We start from the raw sequence: 20,306 nt of genomic DNA, 5'->3' as shown, positions 1-20,306 counted from the left end.
TTCTAAGCCTGCCTGTAGAGGCTGGGAATCAGCCCTAGCCATTCAGGAAATCCGTGGAGCGTGGCCCGGGCCCAGCAGGCTACCCTCTGACTGCTTTGGGCCGAGATACAGGTTGGAGTGAGACCTTGATCAGGTGGCATCTGGTGGGGTAGGGGAAGGTCCAGGTCTGGCGCAGTCGCACCGGTGGTCGGGCCCCACTTGGTGATCACTCTGATATCGTCCCCTGAGCTTGGTTGTCCCATGTGAGGGACAAGATCCGGCCGGAGAGCCCAACACAGTGTTCCAGGAGACCGAGGGAGATGGCAAGGTCTTCTTGGTCGCCACAGGCGGTGCTGCATAACGGACTTTCCTGAGATAGTTACTGCGGCATCCGGGGGAGCCTAAGATTGTTACTGTGGGATGGGGGTCCGCGGTCTTTGAGAATCGTGGAAGATGACTGGCGTATGAAGTTCCCCTCTGCCCTTGGGGACCTACTGGTGCCGTCGCAGGTGAATGGGGTAGGGCAACCGGGGCTCAGCCGCTTTCCCATCTGGTGCCGGCTTGTTCACATCATCACTGGGTAACTTTTCGTTCTTTTTTTTTTTTTGAGACAGAGTCTTGCTCTGTCGCCCCGAGACTGGAGTGCAGTGGCGCGATCTCGGCTCACTGCAAGCTCCGCCTTTGGGTTCACGCCATTCTCCTGCCTCAACCTCCGGAGTAGCTGGGACTACAGGCTCCCGCCACCACTCCTGGCTATTTTTTTTTTTTGTATTTTTAGTTGAGACGGGGTTTCCACTGTGTTAGCCAGGATGGTCTCAATCTCCTGACCTCGTGATCCACCCGCCTCGGTCTCCCAAAGTGCTGGGATTACAGGCGTAAACCACTGCGTCCGGCAAGAAATTTATTACGTTTTATTTTTTTTTGATGTGTAGTCTCATTCTGTTGTCCAGGCTGGAGTGCAGTGGCGTGATCTCGGCTCACTGCAACCTCTGCCTTCCAGGTTCAAGCAATTCTCCTGCCTCAGCCTCCCGAGTAGCTGAGATTACAGGCACCCTCCAACATGCCCGGCTAACTTTGGTTATTTTTAGTAGAGAATGGGGTTTCACCATGTTGGCCAGGCTGGTCTTGAACTCCGGACCTCAAGTGATCTGTTTGCCTTGGTTTTCCAAAGTGCTGGGATTACAAAGGAGTGAGCCACCGTGTCTGGCCAAGAAATTTAAAAAGTAGTTTCTCGCAAAAGAAAGGTGAAACAAATATATAATGGATAATATACGCACCACCTTCCACATGAGGCCAGTAGGAAAAGTACTACAGTTACCAATGTGTCAGTATTCAACAATCTCTTTATTCAGAGAACTGAAAAACCATATACAAATTAAAATTAATTGTATATTAAAAATACACCTTCTACTAACACTGGTCTTTAAAAGAAAAAAAAAGGCCGGGCGCGGTGGCTCAAGCCTGTAATCCCAGCACTTTGGGAGGCCGAGACGGGCGGATCACGAGGTCAGGAGATCGAGGCCATCCTGGCTGACACGGTGAAACCCCGTCTCTACTAAAAAAATACAAAAAACTAGCCGGGCGAGGTGGCGGGCGCCTGTAGTCCCAGCTACTCGGGAGGCTGAGGCAGGAGAATGGCGTGAACCCGGGAGGCGGAGCTTGCAGTGAGCTGAGATCCGGCCACTGCACTCCAGCCTGGGCGACAGAGCGAGACTCAGTCTCAAAAAAAAAATAAAAAAAATAAATAAATATATAAAAGAAAAAAAAATACACTTCAGGCTGCGCACGGTGGCTCAAGCCTGTAATCCCAGCACTTTGGGAGGATGAGGCAGGCGGATCATGAGGTCAGCAGATCGAGACCATCCTGGCTAACATGGCGAAACCCCGTCTCTACTAAAAATACAAAGAAAGCTGGGTGTGGTGGTGGGCACCTGTAGTCCCAGCTACGGGAGGCTGAGGCAGGAGAATTGTGTGAACCCGGGAGGTGGAGCTTGCAGTGAGCCGAGATCGCGCCACTGCACTCCAGCCTGGGGGACAGAGCAAGACTCCGTCTCAAAAAAAAACCAAAACACTTCAATTTACTCATGAATCAAGACATCAAAAGAGAAAAGTTTTACTAACTGATTTAAAGAGAAAACACAACCTTTTAAACTTTCGACTACTGCTTAAAGAGTACTTACAGAATTCTCACCTCCAGGATTTCTTGGAAAAGTAATGTTACAATTGATGTCCAGAGATGTACTTGAAGCATAAGCCAGTGATAAAAAAAAATTTTTTAAGTTTTTGGTGTGTAGGATGGAGTCTTGCTCTGTTGCCAAGGCTGGAGTGTAGTGGCACAATCTCAGCTTACTGTAGTCTCCGCCTCCCAGGTTTAAATGATTCTCCTGCCTCAGCCTCCCAAGTAGCTGGAATTATAGGCACATGCCACCACACCCGGCTAATTTTTGTATTTTCAGTAGAGATGGGGTTTCACCATCTTGGCCAGGCTGGTCTCAAACTCCTGACCTCAGGTGATCTGCCTGCCTTGGTCTCCCAAAGTGTTGGGATTATAGGCATAAGCCACCATGCCTAGCCTTAACTTTTATATCATGTGTGATGAATTTATATCATGGTGTGAATTTTCTGGAGCATTATACAGTCAGAAGTTGCTTAATCATGGGTATATGTTCTGAGAAACGTGTTGTTAGGTGATTTCCTTATGGTACAAACATCACAAAGTGAACTTACACAAATCTAGATGGTATAGCTACAACACATCTAGACTATATGGTACAGTCTATTGCTACTGGGCTATAAACCATACAGCGTATTATTGTACTGAACACTGCAGAAAATTGTAACAAAATGTTAAGTATTTATGAGTCTAAACATAGAAAATACACACAGTAAACATGCAGATAAAAGATAAAAAAGGATGCACCTGCATAGGACGCTTGCCATGAACACAGCTTGCAGGACTAGAAGTTGCCCTGGATGAGTCAGTGAGTGGTGAGTGAATGGGAAGGCCTAGGATGTTACTGTACACTAATGGAGAATTTATAAACACTGTACAGTTAGATTACATTCATAAAAACATTTTTTCCTCAATAATAAACCTTAACTTACTGTACATTATTTTCTTTATAAACTTATTTTTAAAACCTTTGACGTAATAATTTAGCTTAAAACACATTGTACAGCTATACAAAAATATTTTATGTCCATATTCTATAAGCTTTTTCTATTAATTCTTTTTTACTTTTAATATTATTTTTGTTAAAGACTAAGACACAAACACACATTAGTGTAGGACTACCCGGGGTGAGGATCATCAATATTGTCTTCCGCCTTCACGTTTTGTCCCGCTGGAATACGTTCAGGGGCAGTCCTGCACATGGAGCCGTCATCGCCTATCATAACAATGCCTTTTTTCTGGAATATCTCCTTAAGGACCTGCCTGAGACTGTCTTACTGTTAAAAAAAAAATACGAATACATTTTAAAATAGTATTGTAGATATATAAACCAGTAATGTAGCCATTTATTATCAAGTATATATTGCACATAATTATATGTGCTGTAATTTTTTTTTTTTTTTTGAGACAGTCTCTCGCTCTGTCACCCAGGCTGGACCGTAGTGGCAGATCTCGGCTCACTGCAACCTCCACCTCCCAGGTTCAAGCGAGTCTCCTGTCTCAGCCTCTCAAGTTGTTGGGACTACAGGCGCACCACCACACCCAGCTAACGTTTGTATTTCTAATGGAGACAGGGTTTCATCATGTTAACCAGGCCGGTCTTTTTTTTTTTTTTTGAGACGGAGTCTTGCTCTGTCACCCAGGCTGGAGTGCAGTGACCGGATCTCAGCTCACTACAAGCTCCTCCTCTCGGGTTCACGCCATTCTCCTGCCTCAGCCTCCCGAGTAGCTGGGACTACAGGCACCCGCCACTTCGCCCGGCTAGTTTTTTGTATTTTTTTTAGTAGAGACGGGGTTTCACCGTGTTAGCCAGGATGGTCTCGATCTCCTGACCTCGTGATCCGCCCGTCTCGGCCTCCCAAAGTGCTGGGATTACAGGCTTGAGCCACCGCGCCCAGCCGAAACCAGGCCGGTCTTGAACTCCTGACCTCAACTGATCCTTCCACCTCAGCCTCCCAAAGTGCTGGGATGACAGGTATGAGCCACTGTGCCCAGCCAATTTACTTTTTTTAATCTTTGATACAGAGTATCACTCTGTCACCCATGCTGGGCTGCCATTGCTTGATCTTGGTTCACTGTAGCCTTGAACTCCCGTGCTCAGGCAATCCTCCTGCCTCAGCCTCCCATGTAGATGGGACTACAGGGTGTACTTCCACACTTAGAAAATGTTTTTAGTTTTTGTAGAGACGGGGTCTCACTATGTTGACCAGAGTAGTCACAAACTCCTGGCATCAAGCAATCCTACCGCCTTAGTCTCCCAGTGGTGGGATTACAGGTGTGAGCCAACATGCCCAGCTGTGTTGTACTTTTATACAACTGTGCAATAGGTTTACACCAGCACCATAAACACTTAAATAATGTGCTGCACTATGGTGTTTCTACTGCTACTAAATTGCAGTTGATAGAAATGTTTTAGGTATTATATAATCTTACGGGGCCACCAACCTGTATATGGTCCATTGCTCAATGAAACATGATTACATGGTACCTGACTATACACGAATTATCTTGCATCTCGCTTTCTATATTACACTGGTAGGATTTCTCTCTTCACTGGGAATTTTCACAACTTTGAAAGTATCTGTTAGAATTGAAAACTTTCCCGTTTCTCCCATTTATAGAGTTTCTATCGAGTGTGCATTCTCATATGCTTTTGTAAGGATGTGGACAAACTGAAGGCTTTTCCACATTGCTTACATTCAAGAGGTTTCTCACAACTGTGAATTCTTTCATGTCTTTGAAAGGAACTGTGAAGACTAAAGGCCTTCCCACATTCTTTACATTTATAGGGTTTCTCTCCAGTATGCATTCTCATGTGTCCTTGAAAGCTTGTGGGATAAATAAAGGCCTTCCCGCATTCCTTACATTCATAAGGTTTCTCCCCAGTGTGAGTTCTTTCATGTATCTGAATGTAACTAGAACAACTAAAGGCTTTTCCACATTGTTTACATTCATAGGGTTTCTCTCCAGTGTGAGTTCGCTCATGTGTTCGTAACGCACTAGGAAAAATGAAGGCCTTCCCACAGTCCCTACATTTATAAGGTCCGTCTCCAGTGTGGGTGATCATGTGTCTTCGAAAGTTCTCGAGAGAAATGAAGGCTTTTGCACATTCCTTACACTCATAGGGTTTTTCTCCAGTGTGATTTCTCTCGTGGATTTGCAAATCTAGAGGATAATTGAAGGTTTTCCCACATTTTTTACATTCGTAGGGTTTTTCTCCAGTGTGAGTCCTTTCATGTATTCGAAAGTAACTGGTCCGACTGAAGGCTTTCCCACATTCTTTACACTTATAGGGTTTCTCTCCAGTGTGCACTCTCAGGTGTACTCGAAAGGCTGGGCGTGCACTGAAAGACTTCCCACATTCTTTACATTTATAGGGCTTCTCTCCAGTATGAGTTCTTTCATGAATTTGAATGGAAGTGGAACATCTGAAGGCTTTACCACATTGTTTACATTTATAGGGTTTCTCTCCAGTGTGAATTCTTTCGTGTACTCGTAAAAAACTGGGAAAAATGAATGCCTTCCCACATTCCTTGCATTTATAAGGTCTATCGCCGTTGTGTGTTATCATGTGTGTTAGAACACTTGTGTGGGAAATGAAGGCTTTCCCACATTCCTTACATGCGTAGGGTTTCTCTCCAGTGTGAGTTCTTTCGTGTATTCGAATAGAACTGGGACAACTGAAGGCTTTCCCACATTTTTTACATTCATAGGGCTTTTCTCCAGTGTGAATCCTTTCATGAATTCGAAGTGAACTGGGACAACTAAGAGCTTTTCCACATTGCTTACATTCATAGGGTTTTTCTCCAATGTGCGTCCGCTCATGTGTTTGAAAGGGTTGGTGATATATGAAGGTTTTTCCACATTGTTTACATTTATAGGGTTTTTCTCCAGTGTGACTCCTTTCATGTCTTTGAAAGGATTTGAGATAACTAAAGGCTTTCCCACATTCCTTACATTTATATGGCTTCTCAAATAGCTCATATCCAGTGTGAGACCTCATGTGTCTAGTAAGGGATGAACGACGCACGAAGACTTTTCCACAGACAGTACATTCATATGGTTTTACTCCAGCAGTGTTCTTCCTCACACTTAGATTGGGACTGACGGTTTCTGCACATTGACTACTTTCTTTACCTTCACAGAGTCTCTCTCCCATATGGCTTCTGTAAAAAATTAGAAGCACAGTAATACTGGTTGTGTATTAATGATTTTATATTTATCATCAGGTAGCAGAACTAAATTTCTTTTTTTTTTTTTGAGATGGAGTTTCGCTCTTGTTCCCCAGGCTGGAGTGCAATGGCGCGATCTCAGCTCACTGCAACCTCCACCTCCCAGCTTGAAGTGATTCTCCTACCTCGGCCTCCCAAGTAGCTAGGATTACAGGCATGCACCATCACATCCAGCTAATTTTGTATTTTTAGTAGAGATAGGGTTTCGCCATGTTGGTTAGGCTGGTCTTGAACTCCTGACCTCAAGTGATCTGCCCGCCTTGGCCTCCCAAAGTGCTGGGATTACAGGCGTGAGCCACTGCAGCCGGCAGCAGAACTAAATTTTTATCATTTTCAGGGAAATAGTTTTCTGCCCTGTCTCACTTGTTTAAAAATGAATATACTCAATGTTCAGCAAGAGGGCCTGTGTCACTGATAGCTATTATCAGAACAATAATATTGATGTATGGGTTTTTTTTTTTTTGGTTTCGTTTTGAGACAGAGTCTCACTCTGTTGCCCAGACTGGAGTACAGTAATGCCCATAATCATGGCTTACTGCAGCCTTGACCTCCCAGGTTCAATCAATCCTCCCACCTCAGCCTCCCATGTAGGTGGGACTACAGGCGTGCACCCCCACGACTGACTGAATTTTCTATTTCTTGTAGAGATAGGGTCTCGTCTTGTTGCCCAGGCTGGTTTCGAACTCCTGAGTTCAAATGATCTGCTCGCCTTGGCTTCCTGAAGTTGTATGTGAGGCTTTAAAATACTGTTTCCAAGGCTGGGCATGGTGGCTCATGCCTGTAATCCCAGCACTTTGGGAAGCCGAGGTGGGTGGATCACTTGGGGTCAGGAGTTTGAGACCAGCCTGGCCAACATGGTGAAACCCCATCTCTACTAAAAAATACAAAAATCACCCGGTGTGGTGGTACGTGCCTATAATCCCAGCTACTTGGGGGGCTGAGGCAGAAGAACTGCTTGAACCCAGGGGTTGGAGGTTGCAGTGAGCCAAGATCATACTACTGCACTCCAGCCTGGGTGACAGAGTGAGACACTGTCTCACAAAACAAAAAAAATTGTTCCCAAGTACAATATTTTTCTTTCTTTCTTTCTTTCTTTCTTTTTTTTTTTTTTGAGATAGAGGATGGAGTCTCACTCTCTTGCCCAGGCTGGAGTGCGTGGTGTGATCTGGGCTCACTGCAACCTCTGCCTCCCAGATTCAAGTGATTCTCCTGCCTCAGCCTCCTGAGTAGCTGGGATTACAGGTGTGCACCATCAAGTCTGGCTAGTTTTTGTATTTCTAGTAGAGACAGGTTTTCACTATGTTGGCCAGGCTGGTCTTGATCTCCTCACCTCTGCTGATCCGCCCACCTCACCTTCCCAAAGTTTTGGGATTGTAAGAGTGAGGCACAGTGCCTGGCCCAAGAATAATATTTTTCAACCAGTGGACATCTGTGTCACTTGAGAAAACATTTTTGGTAAACATTTTCTGATAATAAATAGATTTGGGCCCAGTGGCTCATGCCTGTAATCCCAGCACTTTGGAAGGCTGAGGTGGGTAGATCATCTGAGGTCAGGAGTTTGAGACCAGCCTGGCCAACATGGCGAAACCCTGTCTCTACTAAAAACACAAAAATTAGGCCGGGCGCAGTGGCTCATGCCTGTAATCCCAGCACTTTGGGAGGCCGAGGTGGGCAGATCACGAGGTCAGGAGATCGAGACCATCCTGGCTAACATGGTGAAACCCCGTCTCTATTAAAAATACAAAAAATTAGCCAGGCATGGTAGTGGGTGCCTGTAGTCCCAGCTACTTTGGAGGCTGAGGCAGGAGAATGGCGTGAACCTGGGAGGCAGAGCTTGCAGTGAGCCGAAATCGCGCCACTGCACTCCAGCCTGGGAGACAGCGAGACTCCGTCTCAAAACAAAACAAGAAAACAAAAATTAGCCGAGTGTGGTGGCACGTGCTTGTAATCCCAGCTACTCAGGAGGCTGAGGCAGGAAAATCACTTGATCCTGGGAGGCGGAGGTTGCAGTGAGCAAAGATCATGCCACTGCACTCCAGCCTGAGTGACAGAGCAAAACCTCATCTCGAGAAAAAAATTTTTTTAAAAAATTAAATAAATAAATAAATAAACAAATAAATTTGGAGCTGCACTTCTTTCTTGCTTTAAAAGTGTCACAACTTTTTTTTTTTTTTCTTGAGATGGAGTATCACTCTGTTGCCCAGGCTGGAGTGCAGTGGCGTGATCTCGGCTCGCCGCATCCTCCACCTCCTGGGTTCAGGTAATTCTCTGCCTCAGCCTCCCGAGTAGCTGGGATTACAGGCACCCACCACCACAACTGGCTAACTTTTTTGTATTTTTAGTAGAGACAGGGTTTCACCATGTTGACCAGGCTGGTCTTGAACTCCTGACCTCGTGATCTACCCACTGCAGCCTCTCAAAGTGCTGAGATTACAGGCGTGAGCCACGGTGCCTGGCCATAATATTTTTAAGATTCTTTCAAGGAACACTGCTATTTCTTGTGAGTACAACTCACCTTAGATTTCTCCCCTGGTTTTTGTGTTGCTCTTCAACATTCTGGTCTTCCCATTTTTCCCCTAAAATGTAGATCGAGAATAATCATGATAAATTATTAAAAATTATACAAATATTATTATAGGTTCACAATGAGCTGTAACCATGCTTGGTTTATTTACAGAAGTATTCCCTTTCCAGATTCCAAACCTCAGAACAGTGATTTTGAGCAAGAAATGCTAGTTCTCTAATTGACTATATGAAAAAATGATGTCGGCCGGGCGCGGTGGCTCACGCCTGTAATCCCAGCACTTTGGGAGGCTGAGGTGGGCGGATCACGAGATCAGGAGATTGAGACCATCCTGGCTAACACAGTGAAACCCCGTCTCTACTAAAAATACAAAAAATTAGTCGGGCGTGGCGGCGGGCGCCTGTAGTCCCAGCTAGTTGGGAGACTGACGCAGGAGAATGGCGTGAACCTGGGAGGTGGAGCTTGCAGTGAGGAGAGACCGTGCCACTGCACTCCAGCCTGGGCAACAGAGTGAGGCTCTGTCTCGGAAAAAAGAAAACAAAAGAAAAAATGATGTCACTGGGGTGCGGTGGCTCATGCCTGTAATCTCTACACTTTGGGAGGCTGAGGTGGGAGGATCACTTGAGGTCAGCAGTTGGAGACCAGCCTGGCCAACACGGTGAAACCCTGTCTCTACTAAAAATACAAAAATTAGCTGGGCATGGTGGTGGGCACCTGTAATCCCAGGTACTCGAGAAGCTGAGGCAGGAGAATAGCCTGAACCCAGGAAGCGGAGGTTGCAGTGAGCCAAGATCCCGCCGCTGTACTCCACCCTGGGGAACAGGACGAGACTCAGTCTCAAAAAAAAGGCCAGGCACAGTGGCTCACGCCTGGAATCCCAGCACTTTGGGAGACTGAGGTGGGCAGATTACCTGCGGTCAGGAGTTCAAGACCAGCCTGACCAACATGGTGAAATCCCGTCTCTACTAAAAATAGAAAAATTAGCCAGGCGTGGTGGCACACGCCTGTAATCCCAGCTACTCGGGAGGCTGAGGCAGGAGAATTGCCTGAAGCTGGGAGATGGAGGTTGTGGTGAGCTGAGACAGTGCCATTGCTCTCCAGCCTGGGCAACAAAAGTGAAACTTTGTCTCAAAAAAAAAGAAAGAAAAAGAAGAAAGAAAAAAGAAAAAATGATGTCATCCTTACCTATAGATGCCAGGTTCTTGAATGTTTCCTGCATCACATCTCTGTAGAGTTTCTTCTGTGAAGGAGCCAGCAGAGCCCACTCCTCCTGGCTGAAGCTCACAGAAACATCCTCAAAAGCCACTGAGTCCTGAAACATCCAATGTAAGTAGAGGAGAATAGGTGAGATTGACAAGGATGAGAGGTATACTCGATTCATAAGAAATTCACATTGCCTCGCGTTTTGGCCGGGCGCGGTGGCTCAAGCCTGTAATCCCAGCACTTTGGGAGGCCGAGACGGGCGGATCACGAGGTCAGGAGATCGAGACCATCCTGGCTAACACGGTGAAACCCCGTCTCTACTAAAAAAATACAAAAAACTAGCCGGGCGAGGTGGCGGGCGCCTGTAGTCCCAGCTACTCGGGAGGCTGAGGCAGGAGAATGGCGGGAACCCGGGAGGCGGAGCTTGCAGTGAGCTGAGACCCGGCCACAGCACTCCAGCCTGGGCGACAGAGCGAGACTCCATCTCAAAAAAAAAAAAAAAAAAAATTCACACATGATTTTGTGGTCTCCAGACATTTAGTGTATGACTCGATTGTTAGAAATTTAACAGCACATTGAACACATAAACTTATGGCTACGTCTTTACCGTGGTCACTGTAAGTCTTATTGCTCTCTAATGGTAGTATCTAGTTCAACTCGGAAAAATGAAAGAAATCCTACACAAATGAGACAAACTTTAAGAGCAATTTTTTTTCCCTCCTTTTTGAGACACAGATGGTCTCGCTCTGCTACCTAGGCTGGAGTACAGTGGTACGATCACAACTCGTTGGAGCCTAGACCTCTCAGGCTCAAGCAATCCTCCAACCTCAGCCTCCTGAGTAACTGGGACTACAGGAACACACCACTACATCAGGCTAAGTATTTTGTGTGTATTTTTTGTAGAGATGGGATTTTGCCATGTTACCCAGGCTGGTCTCAAACTCCTCAGCTTAAGCGATTCACCAGTCTTGGTCTCTCAAATTGCTGGGATTACAGGCAAGATCTTCAATTCTTTATGAGATAAATTCTTATTTTGTGTGTTTGTTGTTTTCTAAGAGACAGGGTCTTGCTCTGTCACCCAGGCTCAAGTGCAGCAATCATAACTCACTGTAGCCTCAGATCCCTGGGCCCCTAAGACATCCTTCTGCCTCAGCTTCACGAGTAGTTAGGACTACAGATGTGCAACGCCACACCCAGCTAATTTTTAATTTTTTTTTTGTTAGAAATGGGGTTTTGTTATGTTGTCCGGATTGATCTTGAACTCTCGGCCTCAAGTGATCCTCCTGCCTCGGCCTCCCAAAGTGTTGTGATTTCAGGTATGAATAACCACACCCAGCCCACAGCGTAATTTCTTATTACCCAAATCATTCAGCATTCCTGAAGATGTGGGATTAAATGAGGTGGAGGTTTTAATAAGTAAATACACATTGAGAATCTTCTATCCCCTTTGTTATATATGAGAGGACAGGAGGCTTCTGGAAATCCAACTTGTAACAAGGTCTAGCTGCCCATATCGTCCTGAAGTATTTGAGGCCATTAGAAGCACTCAGATTCTGCTGATTGAATGGAAATACTCTTTTAGAGACATATTAATTTCAACTTGTTTCCGATATATATATGTCCCCATGTGGTGGCATGAGTCACCGCGCCCGGCTGCGAGCGTAATATTTATCATAGACTCAGTTTTTCCTTTTACTTTCTGTCCCATTGCATGAGGCTAGGAAGTTACTGGGAACACAGAGCTCAGGCACAAAGAAGGGGCCCTTACAACTGAGACCTTCACAAAATCCTTATACCCATGAGCCTCAGAACTGCTTCCAACCAATTTGTAGCACAAATACATATACACATGGAGATAAAATGTCAGAAGAGCACTTTCTGGAAGATCCATAATCATGTCATCTGGGCTTTGCTGACCTTGAAGAATAGATTGACAGTATCAATTTTCTTTTTTTTTTTTTTTTGAGACGGAGTCTGGCTCTGTCGCCCAGGCTGGAGTGCAGTGGCCGGATCTCAGCTCACTGCAAGCTCCGCCTCCCGGGTTCACGCCATTCTCCTGCCTCAGCCTCCCAAGTAGCTGGGACAACAGGCGCCCGCCACCTCGCCCGGCTAGTTTTTTGTATTTTTTAGTAGAGACGGGGTTTCACCGTGTTAGCCAGGATGGTCTCGATCTCCTGACCTCGTGATCCGCCCGTCTCGGCCTCCCAAAATGCTGGGATTACAGGCTTGAGCCACCGCGCCCGGCCGACAGTATCAATTTTCAAGGGACTTCACTGACGTCCACAATGGTCTGATGGTGAATTTGCCCATGATTATATAAAATTAACAGGTAATTTCATACCTCCAAAGGAATATAAAATCTGCGTCGGGATGGCTCATGCCTGTAATCCCAGCACTTTGGGAGGCCAAGGCGGGTGGATCACCTGAGGTCAGGAGTTCGAGACCACCCTGACCAACATGGTGAAACCCCGTCTCTACTAAAAATACAAAAATTAGTTGGGCATGGTGGTGCATGCATGTAATCCCAGCTACTTGGGAGGCAGAGGCAGGAGAATCGCTTGCACCTGGGAGGCAGAGGTTGCAGTGAGTTGAGATTGCACCACTGCAGTCCAGCCTGGGCAACAGAGCGAGACTCCATCTCAAAAAAAAAAAGGGCTGGGCGCCACGGCTCATGCCTGTAATCCCAGCACTTTGGGAGGCTGAGGCAGGCAGATCACAAGGTCAGGAGATCGAGACCATCCTGGCTAATACAGTGAAACCCCATCTCTACTAAAAAAACACACACAAAAAATTAGCCGGGCGTGGTGGCAGGTGCCTGTAGTCCCAGCTACTTGGGAGGCTGAGGCAGGAGAATGGCGTGTAACCGGGAGGCGGAGCTTGCACTGAGCCCAGATCGTGCCACTGCACTCCAGCCTGGGTGACAGAGCTAGACTCCGTCAAAAAAAAAAAAAAAAAAAAAAAAACTGTAAAATCTCCTTTCTCCAGTTTCAGGAGAAAGTGATTCCCAGACAGACACTCTAGGGGCTGTTGTCCCAGGTTCTCTCATTTCCATGCACTCCTGTGCGCCATACATGAAAAGATCCACACAGTTAGAAGGGGTTTTCTTAAGTCATTAGGATTCAAGGGTCTGAGCAGGAAGAAATTTGGCTCCAGGCAACTCTCCCACTTGACAAGTTCATCTGCATGCCTGGGTGCTCTCTGTAAGGTTTATTTACATTTACATATAAAAGAAAATAAATATTTTGGCCAGGCGTGATGGCTCATGTCTATAATCCCAGCACTTTGGGAGGCTGAGGTGGGCGGATCGTTTGAGCCCAAGAGTTTGAGACCAGCCTGGCCAACACGGTGAAACACTGTCTCTACAAAATATACAAAACTTGGCCAGGCATGGTGGTGCACACCTGTGGTCTCAGCTACTTGGAAGGCTGAGGTGGGAGGATTGCTTGAGCCCGCTAAGTCAAGGGTGCAGTGAGCCAAAACTATACCACTGCACTCCAGCCAAAAATAACTAAAGATTTCATGTATAGCATTTTACTAAAAAATAAAAAGAAAAAAGAAAACAGAAAAAAAAGTATCATGTCCTTGATAATTAGGAAATGTCAAATAGTTCCCACTTCAAACTGAGTAGGAAGACAAAACTAGCCTATTAAGATAATATTAGTGTTGATGACTACAGAGAACAATTATGTACAAATGAAGGATCAATTGATACACTTCACCACTTTTTTTAAGTTTGTAAATTTAAACTTGACCAAGATCTAGTAATTTTTATCCAGCCACCAGAGAATTTATTGTACGTTTGCACTTGCAGACTGAAACAAAAATAGTAGGAGCATTATTTTCCACAAAGCAAACAAAAACAAAACCATGAAAAATACTAAACACCACAACCCTTGGAATGGGTAGCTTGCAGTGAAAAATATACTGAGAGGTGGCTGGGCATGGTGGCTTAACGCCTGTAATCCCCAGCACTTTGGGAGACTTAGGTAGATGGATCACGAGGTAAAGAGATTGAGACCATCCTGACCAACATGGTGAAACCCCATCGCTACTAAAAATACAAAAATTAGCTGGGCATGGTGGCTCGTGGCTCATGCCTGTAGCCCCAGCTACTCGGGAGGCTGAGGCGGGAGAATTGCTTGAACCTGGGAGGCGGAGGGTGCAGTGAGCTGAGATCACACCCCTGCACTCCAGCCTGGCAACAGAGCAAGACTCCATCTCAAAAAAAAAAAAAAAAAAGGCCAGGCACGGTGGTTCACGCCTGTAATCCAGCACTCTGGGAAGCCAAGGTGGGTGGATCACAAGGTCAGGAGATCAAGACCATCCTGGCTAACATGGTGAAACCCCGTCTCTACTAAAAATACAAAAATTAGCCGGGCATGGTGGTGTGCACCTGTAATCCCAGCTACTTGGGAAGCTGAGGCAGGAGAATCACTTGAACCTGGGGGGTGGAGGTTGCAGTGTGCTGAGATCTTGCCACTGCACTCCCGCCTGGGCGACAAGGGCGAAATTCTGTGTCAAAAAACAAAAAAGGCAGAATTTAGCCCTGCATGTGGCACACATCTGTAGTTCCAGCTATTCAGGAGGCTGAGGTGGTGGTTGCAGTAGGCTGAGATCATGCCACTGCATTCCAGCCTGGGTGACAGGGTGTCTCAAAAAAAAAAAAAAGACTTCCAGCAGGTAGAAAGTCAGAAAGAACATAGTTTAGTTGAAAGGCAACAACTAGGTTTAATTAAAATCCATGGAATGCTTCATCCAACAGAACAACACACATTCTTCTCAAATTCATGTGGAACATTCATCATGATAAACCATGTGTGGACAAAAACACAACTTACCAATTTTCTTTCTTTTTTTTTTTTTTTTTTTTTTTGAGACGGAGTCTCGCTCTGTCGCCCAGGCTGGAGTGCAGTGGCCGGATCTCGGCTCACCGCAAGCTCTGCCTCCCGGGTTCACGCCATTCTCCTGCCTCAGCCTCCCAAGTAGCCGGGACTACAGGCGCCCGCCACCGCGCCCGGCTAGTTTTTTGTATTTTTTTTTAGTAGAGACGGGGTTTCACCATGTTAGCCAGGATGGTCTCGATCTCCTGACCTCATGATCCGCCCATCTCGGCCTCCCCAAGTGCAGGGATTACAGGCTTGAGCCACCGCGCCCGGCCTAGTTTTTTGTATTTTTTAGTAGAGATGGGGTTTCACCGTGTTAGCCAGGATGGTCTTGATCTCCTGACCTCGTGATCCGCCCGTCTCGGCCTCCCAAAGTGCTGGGATTACAGGCTTGAGCCACCGCGCCCGGCCACCAATTTTCAAAGAATATACATTATATGAAACATGCTCTCAGACCACCATGGTATTAATCTAGAAATCAGTAACAGAAGAATAGTTAGAAAACCATCAAACATTTGGAAATAAAACCCCACACAGTTCTAAACATGAATCAAAAAAGTTTCAAGAAAAATTAAATTTGGGCCAGGTGCAGTGACTCACGCCTGTAATCCCAGCACTTTGGGGGGCCAAGGTGGGCGGATCACGAGGTCAGGAGTTTGAGACCAGCCTGGCCAACATGGTGAAACCCCATCTCTACTAAAAATACAAAAATTAGCCAGGCGTGGTGGCACATGCCTGTAATTCCAGCTACTTGGGAGGCCGAGGCAGGAGAATGGCTTGAACTCAGGAGGAGGAGGATGCAGTGAGCTGAAATTGCACCACTGCACCCCAGCCTGAGTGACACAGCGAGACTCCATCTCAAAAAAAAAAAAAAAAAAAGAAGAAAAAAGAAAATTAAATTTGAATCAAATGAAAATAGAACTTATCAAAATTGGTGGAATGCAACAAAAACAGTGCCTAAGTGAAATTTATACTATTAAACTCTCACACCCACAAAAAATGTATACGTGAATCTTACACCTTTCACAAAAATTAAGCCCAAATCAATCATAGATGTAAATGTAACATGCAAAACTATCCACTTGGCTTTGGTGATGAATTTTTAGATAAACCACTAAAAGCACAATCTATGAAAGGAAAAAATAAGTTTCACTTCATTACAATGAAAAGCTCCTGGTCGGGTGCAGTGGCTCATGCCTGTAATCCCAGCACTTTGGGAGGCCGAGGTGGGCGGATCGCGAGGTCAGGAGATCGAGACCATCCTGGCTAACATGGTGAAACCTCGTCTCTACTAAATTACAAAAAATTAGCCGGGCGTTGTGGTGGGTGCCTGTAGTCCCAGCTACTCTGTAGGCTGAGGCAGGAGAATGGCGTGAACTCGGGAGGCGGAGTTTGCAGTGAGCCGAGATGGCGCCACTGCACTCCAGCCTGGGTGACAGAGCAAGACTCTGTCTCCAAAAAAAAAAAAAGAAAAACTCCTACTCTGTGAAAGAAAGTGTTTAAAGAATAAAAATAAAAGGCACAGATTTTTGCAAATCTTCACAAAAGCACTTATCTAATTAAGGACTAGTATCTGAAATATCCAAAGAACTCTTTTTTTTTCTTTTTCAAGACAGTCTTACTCTGTCGCCCAGGTTGGAGTGCAGTGGTGTGATCTCAGCTCACTGCAACCTCCACCACTTAGGCTCAAGGGATTCTCATGCCTCAGCCTCCCAAATAGCTGGGACTATAGGGGTGCACCACCACATTGGGCTAATTTTTTCTTTCCGATCCCATGGCAGCTCCAGCCCTAGCCTTGGCCCCACCACTCCTCAGCCCTGCTCCCCAGCAGCCTGGGTGGCCCCACATGAACCTCCATGCCTAGCATCCTTTTTGTTTTTTGAGACAGGATCCATTATGTTGCCCATGCTGGGCTTATAATCCTGGGTGCAGGCAATCCTCCCGCTTTAGCCTCTGGAGTAGCTAGGATGACAAGCGTGTGCCACCATGCCTGCCTCCAATTCCAACTCTTAAATCTCAACAACAGTAAGACAAACAAACCAGTGAAAAATGGACAAAAGACCTGAACACACACCTCACCAGTGAAAGATATACAGATGGTAAATATACATATGAAGAGATGCTCAACATTATATGTCATTAGGGAGCTGCAAATAAAACTGAAGAGATATCACTTTACACTGATTAGAATGTACAAAGTTCAAAATGCTAAGAACGGCAATGGAAAGCAAAGATGTAGACAACAGGAATCCTCATTCCTTGCCAATGGGAATGGAAAATGGTATGTCTACTTTGGAAGATAGGCAGTTTCTAACAAAACATCCTCTTTTTTTTTTTTTTTTTTTTTGAGAGGGAGTCTCGCTCTGTCGCCCAGGCTGGGTTGCAGTGGCCGGATCTCAGCTCACTGCAAGCTCCGCCTCCCAGGTTTACGCCATTCTCCTGCCTCAGCCTCCCGAGTAGCTGGGACTACAGGCGCCCGCCACCTCGCCCGGCTAGTTATTTTTTGTATTTTTTAGTTGAGATGGGGTTTCACCTTGTTAGCCAAGATGGTCTCGATCTCCTGACCTCGTGATCCGCCCGTCTCGGCCTCCCAAAGTGCTGGGATTACAGGCTTGAGCCACCACGCCCGGCCTCAAAACATCCTCTCACCAGTGGACCATGCAATCACATTCCTTGCTATTTACTCATGTGAGTTGAAAACTACTGTTCACACAAAAACCTGCCCACGAATATTTACGGGAGGTTTCTTCATAACTGCAAATTTAAGACTTAACCGACTGGGCGTGGTGGCTCACGCCTGTAATCCTAGCGCTTTGGGAGGCTGAGGGTGGCGGATCACAAGGTTAGGAGATCGAGACCATCCTGGCTAACACAGCAAAACCCCATCTCTACTAAAAATACAAAAAATTAGGCAGGCGTGGTGGCACATGCCTGTAGTCCCAGTTACTTGGGAGGCTGAGGCAGGAGAACTGCTTGAACTTGGGAGGTGGAGGTTGCAGTGAGCTGAGATCGTGCCACTGCACTCCAGCCTGGGTGACAGAGTGAGACTCCATCTCAAAAAAAAAAAAAAAAAAAAAAAAGACTTAACCAAGACATCATGCAACAGGTTTATGGATAAACAATCTGTGGTACAATCTTTTTTTTTTTTTTTTTTTTTGAGACGGAGTCTTGCTCTTGTTTTCCAGGCTGGAGTGCAATGGCACTATCTTGGCTCACTGCAACCTCCACTTTCCAGGTTCAAGCAATCCTCCTGCCTCAGCCTCCTGAGTAGCTGCGATTACATGTGTGTGCTACCACGCCAGGCTAATTTTTGTATTTTTAGTAGAGACGGGGTTTCGTCATGTTGGCCAGGTTCATCTCAAACTCCTTACCTTGTGATCCACCCGCCTGGGCCTCCCAAAGTGCTGGCATTACAGGCAAGAGCCAGCGCGCCCGGCTGGTACAATCTTACGATGAAATATTGTTCATTGATAAGAGAAATCAGATATCAAGCCATGAAGACACAGAAGAACCTTAAAAGTATATGGCTCAGTGAAGGAAGCCAATCTGAGAAGGCTATATCCTGAATAACTCCAAGTGGATTACATTCAGGAAAATATAAAACCTTAAGACAGCAAAAGTATCTTTGGATGTCAAGAAATTGTGGGAGGCCCGGGTGGGAGAACTGTTTGAGCCCAGGAGTTCCAGACCAGCCTGGGCATTATGGCGAAACCCTACCTCTATAGAAAATACAAAAATTAGATGGGGATGGTGGTGCACGCATGTAGTCCCAGCTACTCAGAGAAGGCAGGAGTATCACTTGAGCCCAGGAGGTGGAGGTTGCAGTGAGCCATGATCACACCACTGCACTCCAACCTGGACGATGGAGTGGGAACCTGTCTCAAAAAAAAAAAAGTTAAACATGGGAGACTGAGGTGGGAGGATGGCTTGAGGCCAGGAGTTCCAGACTAGCTTGGGCAACAGAGTGAGACACTGTATCAAAAAAAGAAAAAAAAAAAGGCCAGGCGCAGTGGCTCACACCTGTAATCCCAGCACTTTGGGAGGCCGAGGTGGGCAGATCGCCTAGGTTGGGAGTTCAAGACCGGCCTGACCAACATGGAGAAACCCCATCTCTACTAAAAAATACAAAATTAGCTGGGTGTCGTGGCGCATGCCTGTAATCCCAGCTACTCGGAGGCTGAGGCAAAAGAATCGCTTGAACCCGGGAAGCAGAGGTTGTGGTGAGCCAAGATTGTGCCACTGCACTCCAGCCTGCGCAACAAGAGCAAAACTCTGTCTCAAAAAAAAAAAAAAAAGTTAAACATATTCCCCAGCTTGGACCCAGACTCTCGCAGCTTGAAAAATGTAACCTAGGTCCGGCGTGGTGGTTCACATCTGTAATCCCAGCACTTTGGGAGGCCGAGGCAGGCAGATCACCTGAGGTCAGGAGTTCGAGACCAGCCTGGTCAACATGGTAAAACCCTGTCTCTACTAAAAATACAAAATAAATTGGCCAGGCGTGGTGGCACACGCCTGTAATCCCAGCTACTTGGGAGGCTGAGGCAGGAGAACTGCTTGAACCCAGGAGGCAGAGGTTGCAGTGAGCCGACATCGTGCCACTGCACTCCAGCCTGGGCAACAGAGTGAGACTTGGTCTAAAAAAAAATAAAAATAAGAAAAATGTAACCCCTAGAGTGCGTCAGTACCTGGTAATGGAGGATAGGAGCACCTGATCAGCAAGGAACTATGGGAGCTCCACACCTCTTTCTCTCCTATGGCAGCAAAGAAACATTAGATTCCCCAGGTTTCCATTTTCCCAAGTGAGGAAACTCTCAACCAGATTGAGATTGAGGTTCTGATGCAAATGAGCTCCTCAATTCATTAACCCTGTCTCTAGAAACATAAGTCCTGACCTTCACAGACACTGTCAATATGCACCAATTACACTCAGTACACCTACATTACAGATGTGAAACTCAAACGTAATGTCTAAAAACACACCCAAGGAAACCACAGTTAAAACCTCAGACATCCTTCCCTCTTCCCCTAACAGCATCTGCCTGTGGTTCCTCAACTTCCAAGTGCTCTGCAGTTTCTCTCAGTACAAAGGGATCCTTCCATGGTGGGCATGAGTAGCTGGCAGACCTGTAGGGGAGACTTCCCAGGAAGAACCAATTGGGCCTTCAATGATCTTTCTTTGCAGGCTCAAGGGTGGACTTAGCTTGGAAACATCTCAGGCCTCTGGTCCCCAGTTGCAAGGCTCTGGAACACTACTAGTAATTTTAAATGAGACAATTTAATTAAAATCTTTTTTTTTTTTTTTTTTTTTTTTG

General features: G+C 46.1%; 1 protein-coding gene across 6 annotated transcripts in view; it reads right to left on the bottom strand.

Annotated features, from left to right (window-relative positions):
• Positions 1–4,209: 4,209 nt before the first annotated feature.
• ZNF791 (zinc finger protein 791) overlaps positions 4,210–20,306 on the bottom strand; it is an 18,953-nt gene continuing 2,856 nt past the window's right edge. For 2 of the 6 annotated variants that reach the window (XM_025368501.1, XM_025368503.1), the window contains exons 3-5: positions 10,094–10,220; positions 8,900–8,960; positions 4,413–6,318 (exon numbers count right to left, since the gene is read on the bottom strand). In XM_025368501.1, coding sequence (XP_025224286.1) covers positions 4,779–6,318; positions 8,900–8,960; positions 10,094–10,127 — 1,635 coding nt within the window. In that variant the 5' untranslated portion in view covers positions 10,128–10,220 and the 3' untranslated portion in view covers positions 4,413–4,778. Of the gene's footprint in view, positions 6,319–8,899; positions 8,961–10,093; positions 10,221–20,306 lie in introns of all 6 variants that reach the window. The other 4 variants (XM_025368499.1, XM_025368500.1, XM_025368504.1 and 1 more) reach the window with 4 other exon arrangements.

This window comes from Theropithecus gelada, chromosome 19, assembly GCF_003255815.1.
Source record: "Theropithecus gelada isolate Dixy chromosome 19, Tgel_1.0, whole genome shotgun sequence".
Lineage (NCBI taxonomy): Eukaryota > Metazoa > Chordata > Mammalia > Primates > Cercopithecidae > Theropithecus > Theropithecus gelada.
This window is presented reverse-complemented; position numbering and strand designations above follow the sequence as displayed.